This window comes from Telopea speciosissima, chromosome 8, assembly GCF_018873765.1.
Source record: "Telopea speciosissima isolate NSW1024214 ecotype Mountain lineage chromosome 8, Tspe_v1, whole genome shotgun sequence".
In the NCBI taxonomy this organism is placed as follows: domain Eukaryota; kingdom Viridiplantae; phylum Streptophyta; class Magnoliopsida; order Proteales; family Proteaceae; genus Telopea; species Telopea speciosissima.
Window position 1 is genome coordinate 50,064,097 of NC_057923.1, and position 16,505 is coordinate 50,080,601.

The window sequence follows — 16,505 nt, forward strand, 5'->3', positions numbered from 1 at the left end:
AATGACCCATGCGGGTCACACGGTAGTAATGCTAGTCATGACTCCGCATAGCAGCTGGCCTTCGTGGTTCGTGATGTGGTTGAACCTTTGGCCGGCAGCATACAATGATTAGTGGATGTTTTTAGGCTTATCTCTGATGACCTGTGGCATATGATGGCTGCAGTAGACAAGTCTGTGGCTAGTCAGCAAAGCCAGTGTGACGAGTTCCGTGAGACCTTGGTCGCCCTCCGACAACAAGTAGTGCCAGGGGCAAGGCCACATGCCGCAACGGTACTACCTGACCCAGGCGTCCTGATGGCTGAAGGGAGAGGACTCGAAATGGGCCGAGGCCTCCAACCGGCTCAGACCGCGTACGACGAAAGCTCAAGCCAGAACCCTGTTATAGGGGGCCGACCCCGAGTCGGTCTGCTGGCAATGACTTTTACCAATCCTTTGTATTCGGCGGTTCAGCCTGGCGCCGCCAATCCTGTTGGGAACCTCCAGGCAATTAGCACTGCCAGCATGCCTGTCGCCCCCATCCCAACCGGCCTGCAGTGGTCATCCATGGGGGGTGGCACCCAGGCCAGTAGCATCAGACCCAATCCAGGGTCCCACAATGCCACGGCCTCAGGGGCAAACGCGGTCCCTATAGGAGGGTATCCACACCCAGGACGCGGAGGCGTAGTCCCTAGGGTGGCGGGACATCGGCCTGCGGGCTTGAGTCTCAGAGAGGGCTTTCCTGGGTATGACCAGAGACTAGAGTTTCCCATGAATCCCAATCCTGGGCAGACTTACCACGGTAATCCATGGCCGCCCGATGCGGCAGGGCACCCCGTTGCCCAAGGGCCACCCGTGACAATTGACCGAGGGGAGTTGACTAGGATCATTCAAGAAAGCATCAACCCCTTTTATAGGACGACGCCACGTCCCATTGACTAGAAACCTTACCCGGAGTACTTTGATATGGTGGACCTTGGTAGGAATCCCAAAATCCTGAAATTCACCAAGTTCTCTAGAGAAGACAAGGTCTCCACCATTGAACACATAGCCCGTTTCACGGTGCAGTGTGGAAATTTGGGAGGAATCAAAGCAGCAAAGCTCAGGCTGTTCCCCAATTCCCTGACAGGGGCGGCCTTCACCTGGTACTTTAACCTACCCGCCAACTCGGTCCAAAGCTGGCAAAAGATGGAGGAGTTATTCCATACCCAGTTCTATCGGACTGAACCTGAGGTCACAATAGCAGACTTGGCTAAGATGACTCAAGAGTCAGGAGAGACCATAGAAGGGTTCATTACCCGTTTCAAGACGGTGAAATACAAGTGCCCTACTCCTTTGCCTAAGGCCGAATACGCAAAGATGGCCTTAGGAGGGCTCAGCTTTGAGTTTCGGAAATGGTTTACTGGCCAGTACTTCCTTGACTTGGGGCAGTTAGTACTTCAAGCCGTGCCTTACGAGCAGTTGCTTAAAGAGGAGGGCCAGCATCAAGCGGCCTCGATTAGAATATATTATAAAGATTTCGCTGGTCAGGCATTCCCGTTACTAGGTACTGGTAACCAAAAACAAGTGGACTACGTGGAATTTGAGATCGACGCGGCAGAGATCTTGGAGGGGAAGCCATATGTGTGCAAGGCCTTGGCCAGACCCAGCGAACAAGCTAAACAGGCCGAATCTAAGGCCGCACCTCAACGGATCTATGACTCAAAAGTAAATTACTCCTTTGATATTTCCAAGGCCGAGGTAATCTTTGACCAGTTGCTTAAGGATAAGCAGATGAAACTGCCTCCAGGGCACCAGATACCTCCCAGTCATGAACTGAAGGACCAGAAGTACTATAAGTGGCACAACACTCGTACCCATACAACAACTAATTGTGTGGTTTTACGCAATGCCTTGCAGAAAGCTATCACAATTGGGTGCCTGCAGTTTCCTATAAAGGAAAAGGGGTCATGGTGGTGGACGAAGACCCATTTCCAGTCAACATGATCAATGCTGATTTTTTCAGGATGGTCGTACTGAGAAGGGGTGCAACACCAACCTTGAGCATCGGAGCAGAGGCCAGTCCAGTCAGGCCAAGCTCATCAACATGGCCATCAGAGTCACTCCTGAACCCGTTGGCTCCTCCCTACCGTGGGCAGGTTAGTCGTGACAATGAGAACAGGCACGGTACATCGAAAGGAGTGGGGGTAACGCCATGGGCGCCACCAGAGCGGTCCAAGACACCAGTGATGGGGCGATCCAGTAATGTCCCGGTACGGCCTGAGAGATCAAAAGAACCCCAAAAGCGATACAGGAGGGCAAACACCGCTACACTAAGCCCCGTTACGAGTTCGACCCACACGGGGGATTGAGAGGTTGGTGGGAACAAGGGGGAGTTACACCCAAGTTAAATGAAGCACCGAGGCGTCACCATGACGTGTGCCCCAGGTGCAGCCAACCAGTCAGGGAACTATGAGAGATGCCAAGGCCACCAACAGAGGAGGCCGGGCACCGGCAAGATGGGCAGCCTACCCCGGAGGTGAAGGTTCGAGATGGACTACCTCCAGAGTAGCGAAGAGTCCAAACATCCCAGCAATAGGACAATCATTCCAGGCCGTCAGCCAACAATCGGCTTGGGAGAATGTCTGTACGAAGGCACCTGACGTATGAGTAGTATGATACAGCCTGCATAAAGACCAGCCCTGCTAGAAGCAGCTTACTTGGCCCGGAGGAACGTAGGCCTAGGATGGTCTTGCCTAAGGTTGAGGGCGAGGAGTGGAGGATTGCTAGACATCCAAAGTTTCCAGCTAATGCGGGCACAAGTCATATGACCCAGGCTCAGAAGAGGAGATGACAAAGGAAAAGGGCAGCCCAAAGACGCCACCAACAGGGGCAAGTAAGCAGAAGCCACCAGAGTTCGGTTTGCTAGGGGCAGGACGAGATAGGCATGGATCCCCACAGGCAAGGCCAAACAACGCACGAACCGACAAAGACGAAAGAACCAGAGGCAGGTCTGGTAGGTTGTCAGCCCTTGGAGCCGGAAGTCTCGGACTACGAGACCAACGAAAGCAACCCGAACGTATTGGGAGATGTCGTCACTGGAGCCAGCCCAGGAGACAGCAGCAGAGGCCTGGATAATCCCATACACTCCTCAGACGTGAATTTTGGCGAACTAGTCAAAATGATGTTTGGAATAGTCCCTACTCACGTACAGATATCAATGGTTTATGTCTTGCCCAGGATGTTTCAGTATCAGCCAGGGTAGGCAACTGAGCTCGAAGGCGATGTGGACGAAGGGGAATTACCCCCTGGGGTATTCGGCATAGAATTGGTGCCAGGGGACGAGGATATGGCTGGCAGACGGACAGACTGACAGGACACAGGGGACAATATTAAAATGGTCATCATAAGATAGACCGAATATACGTTCGACACTTCAGTGCCGTGACTAAAGATGGCCGACATCTTTGGAGGGCCAACTCGAGAAATGACGCGACACCTGAAGCCACTGTACATCCAATCCCATATGGATGGCAAACTTGTGACCAGGGTACTGGTGGATAATGGAGTAGCCTTGAATATCCTCCCTTCTAGAATGATGAGGCACCTTGGCAAAGATGAGACAGATCTCTTGCTTGTCGACGTCTCAGTCACCAATTTCTTGGGATGCTAGACCAGGCCAAAGGGGGTTCTCCCGATCGACCTGAAGGTTGGAAATCATGCGTCACTAACGGCGTTCTTCGTTATAGACACTGTAGCCAATTACAATGCCCTACTGGGACGGGATTGGATACACGCCAACTCTTGTATTCCCTCATCACTTCTCAATGGCGGGGCATATAGATTACGAGACATGGAAGGAAGCATCCATGTCAGACCTATAAATGGAAAGTTCCTAAAGGCGTACCATCCCATAATGTGGGACTTAGGGTGAAACCAGACGAGGGCAAATGTCTTCCAAACAAAGCCGTGGACGAAAGAAAATGGGCTTTACTAAAGTACGAAAACAAGATGGCCTAAGCAGCCTGCCTCGCCCGAAACAGGAAAAACCAAAAGCATCATTGTTTTTCTAAACAAAAGAGGGGGGTGGGGGAAGGCACACAGGCCTAGTTCAAGAAGTCATGAGGAGTGTTACCCTGGAGTTCATGCCATTTCTGGTCCATCACATTCAGACGCTCGTTGGTGACAGCCAGGCTGGCTACGTGGCTTGGCCTCAGCGCTTTTTGTTCCTTAGCTTGGGCCTGGGCTGTTGATGTTTCGGCAGACAGGGTTTCAGAGCCGATGAGCTTTCGCATAATGGTCTCGCCCAAGGCAATCTTCTCTGCCCGAAGGGCTTTCAGACGGGCTTCTAATTCTTGAATGTTCTCGTCCAGTTGAGCAAGCCTGCCTTATCCCTCCTTGACCTCATCAACCAGGGCCTTCAGATCATTCTTCAGCTTTCGATAGTGCGCGTTCATAGCATCGGTCTCCTTGAGAAGGGCGTCAAAATCTTGAACGTTCTGAAGGACGAGAGGGGCTGAGGTGGTCACATCAAACATGAAAGCCACGGCCTCATCCAACCATTTACGGACCGAGTTTGAGAGGCCTGGAAGGGACAACAGTGTTTGAAGAGCTACTGCAATCGGTGTCAGGTTGGTACTTTTCACGGCCTCACAAAAGGTGGACTCATAGAAGGATCGAAGAAGGGCTTTCACTTCGGTCACCTAGGAATCACTGGGCCCGGAGGCTGAGGCATTGTCGATCTCTTGGTCTTCTTTGGAGGAGCTCAGGTCGGCCAGAAAAGCTTCTATGTCAGGGACCTGAGGCAGGGGATGGATTAGCCCCGATAAAGCACAAAGGGATAAACATGGATACAGAGACACATACCATTGAGGTTATTTCAGGAATAATTTGGCCCCGAGGAGAAGAGGATGTTGGATCACACGGGGGGTTTTGGACCCACCCGGTTCAGCCTCATCATGCTTGATGACATCGTCGCCCTCTTCTTCTTTTTTGTCAACTCCCATATCTTCTGTTTCATCGTTCCCCTCAGGACTACCCTTAGACTTATTTTGGGAGAAGGAAGATCCAGATGTGGAGGAACTAAAAACAACAACCTGGGCAGACTGGCTCTGAGTAACTGGCTTGGGATGAGCGCTAGATCTGGTACGGTCCTTGACAGAGAGGGGGACGCCTGAAGGAGAGGCTGCTGAAGACTGGGGTAGAGCACCCGCGGTCTGACTGATCTAAAACATGCTTGGAAGGGAGGCCCGACGTGGGGCAATTTTTGGTGGACTGGCTATTTTGAGCTTCTTGCTCAACGGAGGAAGTTCTTCTTCTTTGTCCTCTTCTTCCTCGGCCTCAGAATCTTTATTGGTTTTTGGGGAGGAACCCTCGTCACTCTAGTTAGATTGACCCGAGGAGGATGAGCGGGCTGCTGATTTTACTGTGGCAAAAGAAGGGTTAGTCTGGAAGCCGTTTGGACTGTAAAATGGGAGCAGAGCAGGGCGTGTGCTTACCGGCAGCATATTTGGAGACCACGGCTTTCTTTCGCTTAGGAGCAGCAGACTGGTGGCTTGCACCCGAGGCCGAGAGGGGGTGCTTACTGCTTTTAGGGCAGGACCGAAGAGGCGTCAAGGAAGTGAAATAGGCGAACCACCAGGCAGTAAAATCTTCAGTCGCTGATGGTGCCCTAGCAATGGACTGCAATTAGAACTGGGATAGGACAAGGGCATTCATGGCTGACGCTTGGAGAAGTTCGGTCATAGAGGAGTAAACCAATCGGTCTAGCTTACAGTTGGTGATCGAGTAGTAATTCGGGCAGGGGATGGCTTGGCGATGATCGAACTGTCGTGCACGAAAATGAGGATTATACATTTCGAAGCCACATGCATTATTGCCCGAAGGTTCTAAGGTCACCCCGATGTGGAGGTCTTAGCAGACAAGGAATTTGCTCCATAGGTCTGGCTCCGAGGAAGGGCAGTCGATGGCCAGCGAGAGCCATTCTGGGATGCCCTCCCCTGTACGATAGGGGAGGAAGAAGTCACCACTGGAATCGGGCTCAAAAGAACAGAAGAAATTGTAATACACCTATAAGGACTTCAGGTCATGATGAGGGTATGAAGCAAATAGGTAGCCGGCCACAGGACAGATTGAAAGAGGTGAAGGGACGATGTACAACTCAACAAAGTGGGCGCGGAGCCACATCTGGAGGAGCCAGAACAGGCCACCGTCGTAGTCGAAGTCAGACTCAGACACACGTTGCAGGCCCGGAACAGGACAGCCAGGATTATGGAGGCCAGGTCAACCACGCAGCCTCGACCGAGGGCATTGGCCAGGTGGAGATAGGTCTTTGCAATTTTGTTGGACCGAACGCAGGCAACATAGCGACAGATCTAGACTAGAAAGAAGGCTACGAGTTCCCTGGAAGTGACAAGACCGCGGGTCTGCCGGTAAGTTTGAAGATAGAAGGAATAGCTTGCAGATTTGGAGAATTTAAGACCATGATGGACCTCACGCTTGGTGGCATCAAGCATGCCGAAAGAGGAGCCATTGAACTCCTTACCAAAGGCCTTCAGGCCAGTAAGTGCTCTGACGTCTAGGAGTGTGGGGGCCGTCATCCCAAAGCGGAAGTGGAAAGTGTTGGTGGACCGTGACCAGAATTAGAGTGCGGCTTTAAGTAGGGGTCGGTCGGGTGGAACTGGGTTGGTAGAGAGCTGGACGGCGTGGAGAACTCCAAGCTTAATCAGTAAATCAGATTTATCACAGGCAACCCTATCCACCAAGGTCTTCCAGTCTGGGAGATGATGGGGCCAAAAGGCCTTATCCTTGAGGAGCAAGGGTTCAGGGGTTTGAGCAAGTAGCTGCTCCCGGTCGTTTTTTGGAAAACCTAGGATACCATGGGGGTGGGAAGCGAAAGCTGGACCTAACCTGAAGATGGCAGACTTAGAACAGGGGATTTGAACATCGGTCACAACAGAGGGTGGCAAGAGTGACCGTTTTTATGTAAGGAGTTCTTCTGTTTCGTCCACTGGCACCAAAGCTTTCTTCTTGGCCATCGCGCTGGGAAAGAAGGGAGGACGGAGACTGAGACAGCAGGGAGATTGAGATGTCGAAGGCGGTGGATGAAGGAAGAAGGGGTTAGAGAGTTTGTTGAGCTCTCGAGAAGCAGCGAGGAGTTAATAGGGGCCAGAATTTGTGCCATCATTATGGCGCCAGGGTTTGAATTTTGAAAACCCTAACGGCCTGAGGAGACGGAGCGACCCAGTGGTCTTCGCGCGGCTGGACAGTTTAGTCAGGCTGCCATTTCGGTCACAACCCTCCCTGAGCTTAGGCCACATGGCATCGCCCAGGAGGGTTGTGAGGGGCATTGTTTGCGGCCCAAATCACCTAGTTCCACTAAGGATGGGCCAGGCGTGAACCAGAACCAGGCTATCGTCGCTGACCAGGGAAAGCTCAGCAGCGCAACTGCGCTCTGGCAGTTATAGGCTGGGCCACGTGTCAGGGGAGTAGAAGTCGCCAGACGTAGGTCTACGTTCCGTGAGGGATGAGGACGATGGAGCTGGTAGTGGGACCCGCCTTTACTGCAGCAGTTAGGGTAAAGGCGTGGGTAGCAATCCACATGGCCACTCCTGATTGGAAGCTTAGGGGATATGGACTTGAAAGGAGAGCCTGGGAGGGAACGGTTGCCAGGCTGATAACCGCCAGTGCCTATCCTTTATAAGGAAGGTGACAGATCTGGGCAAGGGACACACACTCGATAACCAGACTTGCGTTTCTCATTTCTTTCTTCACTTGTCATTTACGTCTTTTTTCTATTAGCATTTTGAGATTGAGGGAATGTACAGCCACATGCTGAGGGCTGCAAGGCTGCGCGCGCAAGGCCTATGCTTGTATCTGGTATGATTGGATAATGTGATTCCTATTTTAGTCTTGTTATTCTTATTTGTAGTGTAGTCGTTTACTTTATTCATAAGGCTGTAGTATTTCGTGCCTAAGTGTGGTTGGCTTAACCCAAAAGACCTTAGAGCTACTCAGGCAGGAGGGAAATCTGCTAGCCTGGTAAGGAGTCAGATTGGGCTGTTTTTAGCCTCGTTTGGGCCTATGCAAAGGTCATGTCACGCCCGCGCTATTCGCACCTCGTGCGGAGTCCCACGTGTGAGTGTTTGGGAGTTTTTTCACCAACACAGTCACCTAGCATAAAATGCTGTGGTTGGGAAGTCATCTTTTTTGTATTATGGCCCTGATGTAAGCTCTCGCTCTACTTAATTTAATTTTTCTCTTTTCTCATAAAAAAAAAATAGAGACAATTAGATGGGAAGGTCTCTCAATGGATTATCCATGTGTCACATTTTGAGCTTCATCTACCTTTGTGTTCCATCATGTCAAGATTTCTTTATTTACGAGAAATTATAAGTTTACTCAAAATTGGGTGTGTTTATAACTTGACAGCTGATACCTTTTAATTGTCTATTGTCTTATTTCGGGAAAATTGAATTTTTTTTTTCTCGATATATTTGTTCCAGTAAGTTCTCATTATCCATATTAGAGTGCTATTTTCAGTACTCTTACAATCTTACCTTGGTTTGTAATGATTTATTTTCTTTTTCATTTTTCAAAGATTTATTGTTTGCACTTATTATGCAATACTCACATATCCAAATCCAATCCAAATATGAATATCCTTAATGGATTTAAATTTGTATCCACCAATCATATCAGTTTTAGGAAAAGAACCCTTCTCATCATGAATAGAAGATCCAAATTCACAACTCTCAACCAGAGAGAGAGAGAGAATTCAATTTTGTATACCACCCCTTGGCCTAAATCTCATATCAAGGCATGATAAACAGCTTGTTTCACACCTTAGAATTCCATAAATATTAATCTAATTGTTAAATACAGATGATGATGATAGACACAATGAGATTGAATGCTATAGGAACAATAATAAAAAACCATGGGGTAGGGGTTGAGGTGGTTTTTGCTAATTTTCAATCTAGTTCTATATTAGAATTAGGACAAAGTTTTCCTCCACCCATGGAAGATAGTTCACCCACCATCCTAGGATTCACAAACCCCTCCTAGAGTTTTAGTATGTTTCAAAATATCCTTCTGATACCCATTCCCGCCCTCTCCCAACCCTCGGTGAATGAGATCCCATTTACCATGGGAGGAGGGAAACTCGGTCCTTAGAAGTATGCTTGAAAATTAATTGAAATCGTCAAACTTGTTTAAAGAACATAGAAGTAAAAGGAAAATCCCATTCATGATGTTTCATTTCGAAGCCACTAAATTTTGATATGCATTCAATTCCTTGTTTTGCTGATAAGAAAACTTGCTTTGACATGTTCAAGTGACTGTTTGTTTTAAGTTGTATTTTTCTTTTGTTAAAGAAATAGTAGATGTAGTTTGGGGTCTGATGAACCAAATTATTATTGACCAGTGAGATGATGACCTGTGGCAACATCTGGGATGAGGCCGACCCGAACTGTCTCAGATCACTCACCTAGCTCTAACATGAGCTGACCCAAACTATCTCAGATCATCCACCTAGCTCTTTATATCTGTCAGATGCTGGTCCGACCCGATATGACATGAGCCGACCATTAGATCATCCATCTAGCTCATTACAACTATCAAACTCTAGGCCGACCCGAGCAGAACTAAAACCAGGCCAAGGCCGAACTAAAATTACAAAATACGGACCAGAACTGAACAATATAAGAAAGCCTTTACGACAACCTGCTTGTCTCTGACCGGATCGGTCATAACATAACCGAGTCGAGCTTATCACATCTCCAGATTAGCCAACAAGTTAAGGATAGAATCACTTCACCCAGATCATGCATTCTGCATGATTTGAGGTCACACCTACCGCATGACTCTCTAGGATAGCTGTCCACACTGGGAGAGCTCCAGCTATGCCTCTTGGGGACCAGAGCGACGGTCTATCACCAATGAAAAGCCTAGGATGATCTATGATCTTAATTCTATAAATAGCCAAGCATCATACAAGGTAAAGGGCCAATTCACTTCTCATTTTCTCTACTTAGAGATTTATCTATTGCAAGAGGTCTAACTTAAGCATCGAAGTGATTCTGCCGGCTCAGGCCGGCCCTCCATTTCTTAGCTCTGTTCCTCTGTACAGGTCAGCTTGGATCAGATCTTGCCACAACAGGGTTAAAATTGGTGTGGTCTTTTGTAATGTCCGCTCAGCCGACTAGGTTCTCTCATGTAGGCCCTGATGTTTGTCTATTTCGGGTTTGCTTTGTCCTTGTATCCTTTTCGAATTTCCCTTTTAGCTCGATTCGACTGTAGGGATAGGCCGTTGTTGTTGTGGAGTTCTCTTCATATTTTTTATTATCTTATTTTTTCCTATTCTTTCCTCCATTTTTTAGGGAAAATTTCTATACTTCATTGAATATATTTTAATCACCAAAAAAAAAAAACTTTAAATCATATGACATTTAACATAAAAGCAAGCAAGTTTACCAGTCCATAAAATTCCAACCCTATTTTAGCTTCCACATAGAAGAATTAGAGATTCCATATTTAGATTATCGTTCACCAAACTACTCTCATATAATAATTTAAATTTTTACTTAAAATTTTCTAGGGAAAAACTTCCCCATGACTTCATAGTGCAATCTCTTTCTTTCATGGATTTTTTTATTATTTTCTCTCATGTTCTAAATATCTGGATCCCATGTGGATGATACATTTTGCACGAAAACCATGGTATGATATGAAGATTCATCCCCATACTAACATTGCAAGAACCCTCCATATTTAAAATTTTTTTTTTTCTATTTCTTTAATTGTATTATTTTATCTTATCTTTGAAACAATTGGAGGTAAGGTTGGGGGGAAGGGAATGGATTTGTAGTTAGTGAGCTTTGTGGTTCCTTTTTGTGAAATTCTCTGCGTGACCCGGTGCCATTTGGATATGTTTTCTGGTTGTTCCTAGTGGTTGTGATTCTTGATGTTACAGGTTACCTAGGTTGTATTTGGTATGCATTTTCAGAATAGATTCTATGACTAGAATGTATTCTGAAACAAGAAAATAGATAAGAATTAGGTTTCAAAATGTGTTCTAGGCTAGAATCCAACCCTAGTTTCCTAATCTAACGTCCAACAAGTTATACTACAAATTTGTAAGGCCTTATTTGTTTGGCGGGGAAAAAGAGGTGGGAAAGGAAAAATTGAGGGACTCATATGTAATGGGGTCAAGGGACATCAAAGGTAAGGAAAGGAAAGGGCAGTAAAAGATGGGGTGGAATAATAAAATAATATAATTTATATCCCTATTTTTTCCTTAAAATCCTACCAAATGTGATAAGACTTGAAGGATGGGATATAAGATAGTTCTCTTGCCACATAAGTAGACAAAACATTTAATGTAGTTTATTATTTAATATATATTGTCTATTATTTTATTATCTCATGCAAACAAACAACTTTGATTTTTAGAATTTGGGGAAGTGTTCTCTGTCCGAGGTGCACGAGGGCCAATAAAAATGTATGCAGAAGCATCCAATAGGGGGATCATTTTACATTTCATGGGAGGTGGGCAGGTTATTTTACATTTCATGTGTCTAAGCGCACGGGGTACACTACCTCCACAGAAAAAAAATTCCTTTAAATTTTATAAAAAATCTTCAAAATATCCTACCCTTATATTCCCACCCCATTTTTCTTTTTCATCAAACAAACATGATCAAGCAACAAGTGTGACAAAAATCCTCTGCATTGCTTAATTTTGCGGTGCCTTTTGTTGTTGGTGAAGCCTGATTTGGCCCAGAAAGTGCGGTTGAGACCTTCAGAGGACTGTTTCGGCCTCGAAACTATCTCGGAATGCCAAAAACTGGCGGGGCTCCACGCCCGAGTGGTGTTGGGCTCATCGAGATCTTCGAAACAAGTACCTTTTGAGCCATGTATTATGTTTTTGACCGGCCCAAGTTTTTGGGCATTTTTGGGCTGGGGGCATTTGTGTACTTTCTGGGTTAGGGTTTTCTTATTTATTCTTCTTATCTCTTTGAGATAGATGTATGAGGGTTTTGTAATACTTCAGAGACATAGTGAAATCCGTTCTACTGCTCAACTGTGGATGTAACTTCCATATTGGAGGTGAACCACGTAAAATCTCTGTGTTGTGCGTTATGTGTTCTTTTCTATTTTCGTTTTTTATTCTGCAAATCGTCATTCTGACCGTTGTTTTCGTAACACCTTTGTAGTTCGAGTCTACAAACTCGAGATGTGGAATATGTTTCATCCAACTGTGTGACCTCAAACAAAAATAATAATAATAATAATAACAACAACTAGGTATGCTCGAACTTGCATCATTGAATAAAGCATCTTCTACGTGTAGAGCTCGCAAAAGTGAACTGCAAAGGCACCGCAAAATTAAGCACTGAGCAGAACTCACTCCACTGAATTAGGTATCTAATGGGGTCGACAATGAAAAGACAAATTGTCTTGCACAATTAACAAAGATTGTGGCCGCCGAAGCTCGTCCAAAATTTTTAATCTTTATTTTATATATATATATATATATATATATGTCTTGAGTGCTTTATCAACCGTTATCAATTGATAGAGATTGATTATAATCATGGCTGCGCCTAACAGGACGAACAACTCATGGGAAGGTCTGGAGTATACAAACAAATTGAGGCAGACTAGTTTGTCTCTAACCGCCTAACGATATGATATATAGTTTCCCTAGGGGAACAAAAGAAAATGAATTGAAATTAAAATTGGGGAGAATGTTCTCGGTGCCGCAGCACAGGGCTGCGCCTAGGCACATGAGCCTACCACTCGAGGCAGGATGGTCATTGCGCATATGACCATAAAACACCATTCTTTACCTACGATAGGGTCTTGACCTCGGTGAGACTTGCGCATCAAAGCATTTCTGCGCAACCACTTAAGAAGCCCGCGGTAGAATCTTCCCGATGATTTTGATTTGCGCCATTCAATGAAGCGCCGATGTAGACTTCCCAATACACCCACCAACGAACAGTTGTGGCCCAGCATATAATCCACCCTACTCTGTCCGCTCCATTTAAATAGCATCTTGGGCATTTAGATCTCAATCCAATGGACTAAAACCCTCTGGAACCGATTAACTTCATTAAAAAACCTTTTCTCAGGCTTGAGGTTCCCAAGAGTAACCATACGAATGCTCGAGTCCTCGACTTGAAGCCATAGAGCAGAGCTGAAGTGCCATGCGCCTGGCCCGGCATCGCTTGCCCGCGCGCGGGGCCATGTCTCTTGTTTGCTGGCCATATCATGGCCCTCGCCCTCGCCCCTGGGTTGCATGGCCATGTGGCTACTGGCCTGGTCAAGAGCTGCACTGTTGCGTGTCCGTGTGAGCCTGTGCTGCCAGATGGTTCTATGCATGCTCACCTGGGCTGAAAACTGAAATCCACTTGGGTGCCACTTCATTCCACATTAACACTCCATTGCACATCACTCCAATGGCTGCCATGTCAGCATTTTTAATATCATGCATGACCATTACCTTGATAGTGTGTGTCCCATCGAGCCATCTATGTACCCATTATATCATGCATTATAATACTCATCACCATCATGATATCTTTCACATGCATATCATCCATAATGTTATCATGACATCTCATCCATGCCATCATCTTATACCATGACATCTCACAAGCAACTCACCATCATACATGTCATTATGACATGCATCCTGTTGCGTGCGAAAACCTCCGTCGTCTGGTTCGCCCATAGATGAGCCTGCAAAAATCGAGTGAGCGCAAGAGGGCCGATGTGGCTCCGACCAAGGACTCTCAGACGCTCAAGTCAGGTCTCCAGTGGAACAGCGTAACAGCTTAGTGAAAGTGAGATGAGCGTTTGAGCTCTATACTTGTGTATTTATAAGATGAGATGAGGCAGTTGCATGAGTCCTTGTATCGTAAGAGTCCTTTATTGGTAGGGCTCTTCCACGCGGAGCTGAGTGGAGAGTTATTTTCGGAGTCAAACTCTTAATAAGGTAAGAGTCCTTATGGGAGTGTGATTCGATTCTGTCGTGGGATTGCGGCCCGATTCATATCCCATGATTGTCGGGACACGCTGACGTGGCTCCGTGATCCCTGGTGAGCCGATATTGCTGCTTCTGGAGAGGGCTCGGCCTCGGACGGCCATGCCCTTAGTGCTCAGCCTCGCGCTCGGCACAATTGGCGTGGGAGCTGCCCTAGGCGTATGTGTGAGCTCAGCTGAACTTGGACCACACTAGGGCTCGGCTCGATGCTCGTCCTCGGGGACGCTCAACTGTATGGCCGATCCTGGAGGATGTGGCTCAGTGCTCGGCAGACTCCACTGCTCAACCGTGGTGCTCGGCTGTAGGGAGAATTACGGTGATGATCTAGCCCCGACTAACCGGTTCGACGCGGCATCTGTCAGCTTGGCTCGGTCCTCGGGTTCAATCTCAGTACCTCCACGTGGCGCTTCATGGTTGGATGGGGATTTTATGACTTATCACATCCATTATCATACATGAACTCCATTCTACATGCATGCATCTCCATCATACTAAAACATGCCTAACTCATCACCATCATGCTCTACACATCTGCACCCATGCCACACACATCCAAAACATATCATGGACATACCAGACACATCTGAAACACACTATACACATGCAAAACACATCAAACACATCATGAACAATGTTGCATACATCAACTGACATCCGCACACAAGTCCAACATATTCTAACACATCCCTACACATACCAAATACATCCGGAAACATCCCCAGCACATCTCAAAACACATCCCAATACTTTAAACACCTGTATTGCCAACAATGACAACACATGCAAAGTAAACATTGCCACACAACACCATAAGTCCAACATGGTGATCTCACGTTATGATTGGACTCCGAGTTTTTCAATAAATCCCACTCATGGTTGTTCATGATCTAAAATACCCTTCTCCAGTCCTTAGTTAGTAAGTTCGGGAATGGATACGTTCGACAATTAAACGGACTAGACGGCAATAATACTTTTCAAAAACCCGATGTAACAAAATGCATACAGTAATAATTCGATACGTGTTTAATACGACCGCTCTATAAGTAAAAATACGGACATATATTCACTATGTAATAGACATGCACCACCTAATAAACAAAATAATAGCATATAGACAATTATTTTATCAAAAAGAAACCTCACAACTAAAATAAACACAATATAATATCTCCTATCACATCTCATAAGATTATCATTTAACAAATCAAAATATCAATAAAAGTATCTCATCCGACCTAAGAAAAGAAAATAAGACATTGTGTTCTAGAACTCATCTCTAAGATGAGCTCACATCAACGAACTCATCTCTAAGATGAACTAGCATCACCAATGGAAGTTCATTTGCCTCTACAATCGCCAATTCACCCAGCTGCAATGAACCGGCCACCTGAACTGAAATGAGAACAGAGATGAAGAAGATGGATGGAATGGGGGCAGTCGACGGCTAAGGTTCGAAGAGAAGACGACCAAAATCGTTTTATGCGAGGGTTTTGTTTTGCATTTTTTCTTCTTTAAGTTTTGAGTTTTTTTTTTTTCAAAACAAAACAAAACTTAAATTAAAAAGTATTAAACGTGTTTAATTCATGTTTAATATGTGTATAATACGGATGCATTTTTACCATATATACGAAAATATACGGTAAAATAAGTTTTTTTTAAATTAAACATTCAGATACGCATATAATACACGTATTATACACGAACTTACTAACTAAGCTCTAGTCCAATAGAGTTAGATGGGATGGATGAAGAGATTCTCTTTAAAAAAATTGTGGATAAGAAAGGATGAATGAAGAGATTCTCTAATAAAAAATGAAGATAAGATGGGGAGATTTCAAAGAGATGGATCATGTCTACCTTAAATATGCATCAGTCACCATCTAGGAGTACATACCTTGGCAAGCCATTGTTTATTAGTAGCAGTAAAATACAAATATTCTATGGTTTTGTATGAATCAAGATATCACATCAAAATCCTACCAATAATTATATCACATCAAAAAGAGGATATAAATGATTATCCTACTGTCTCCTTAGTGCTCACGAGTCATGATAGGCTTCGTGCGACTCCTTGACACCCCTCCTAGTCCTCTCCTTTTCCATCCTCAGTGATGTCTATCAGTACTTCACACTTGTCATACTTGCCATGGCACTTCGCATATTGGGGATTTGAGAATTGACTGCCCTTTCGCCCACTGGTTTTGAAGGTAGAATGTGGGCCCAAAACTCCAAACCCAAGCCCAATCCGTTAACTAATCATGCAAGATTCAGAAATACAGGAAGGCTGGCCCCTAGATTAACATGAGAAAAAGCCTAATTCTCCCAAATCTTCAGGATTGTCTGCAATATTCTTATGTAGAAGCACAATAAAGCAACTGATGCAGAGAACAGAGCATAGACATTACAATGGGTGGGACTAGGAAATAGTAATGAACCTATTCCATATTGCAGACCGCACTAAGACAAGATAAACACTGTAGATTATCTGTTATTGATAATA

The 16,505-nt window shown here is 45.7% G+C and overlaps 1 protein-coding gene across 1 annotated transcript; it reads left to right on the forward strand.

Annotated features, from left to right (window-relative positions):
- Positions 1–942: 942 nt before the first annotated feature.
- On the forward strand, positions 943–1,962 carry LOC122672401. The gene has a single exon (XM_043869881.1). It carries the CDS (start codon positions 943–945, stop codon positions 1,960–1,962), a length of 1,020 nt encoding a protein of 339 aa, XP_043725816.1.
- The last annotated feature ends 14,543 nt before the right edge of the window (positions 1,963–16,505 follow it).

Bases quoted from the DNA above. Each gene is read 5' to 3' on its own strand.
- LOC122672401 (XM_043869881.1), top strand. From the start codon at position 943: ATGGTGGACCTTGGTAGGAATCCCAAAATCCTGAAATTCACCAAGTTC.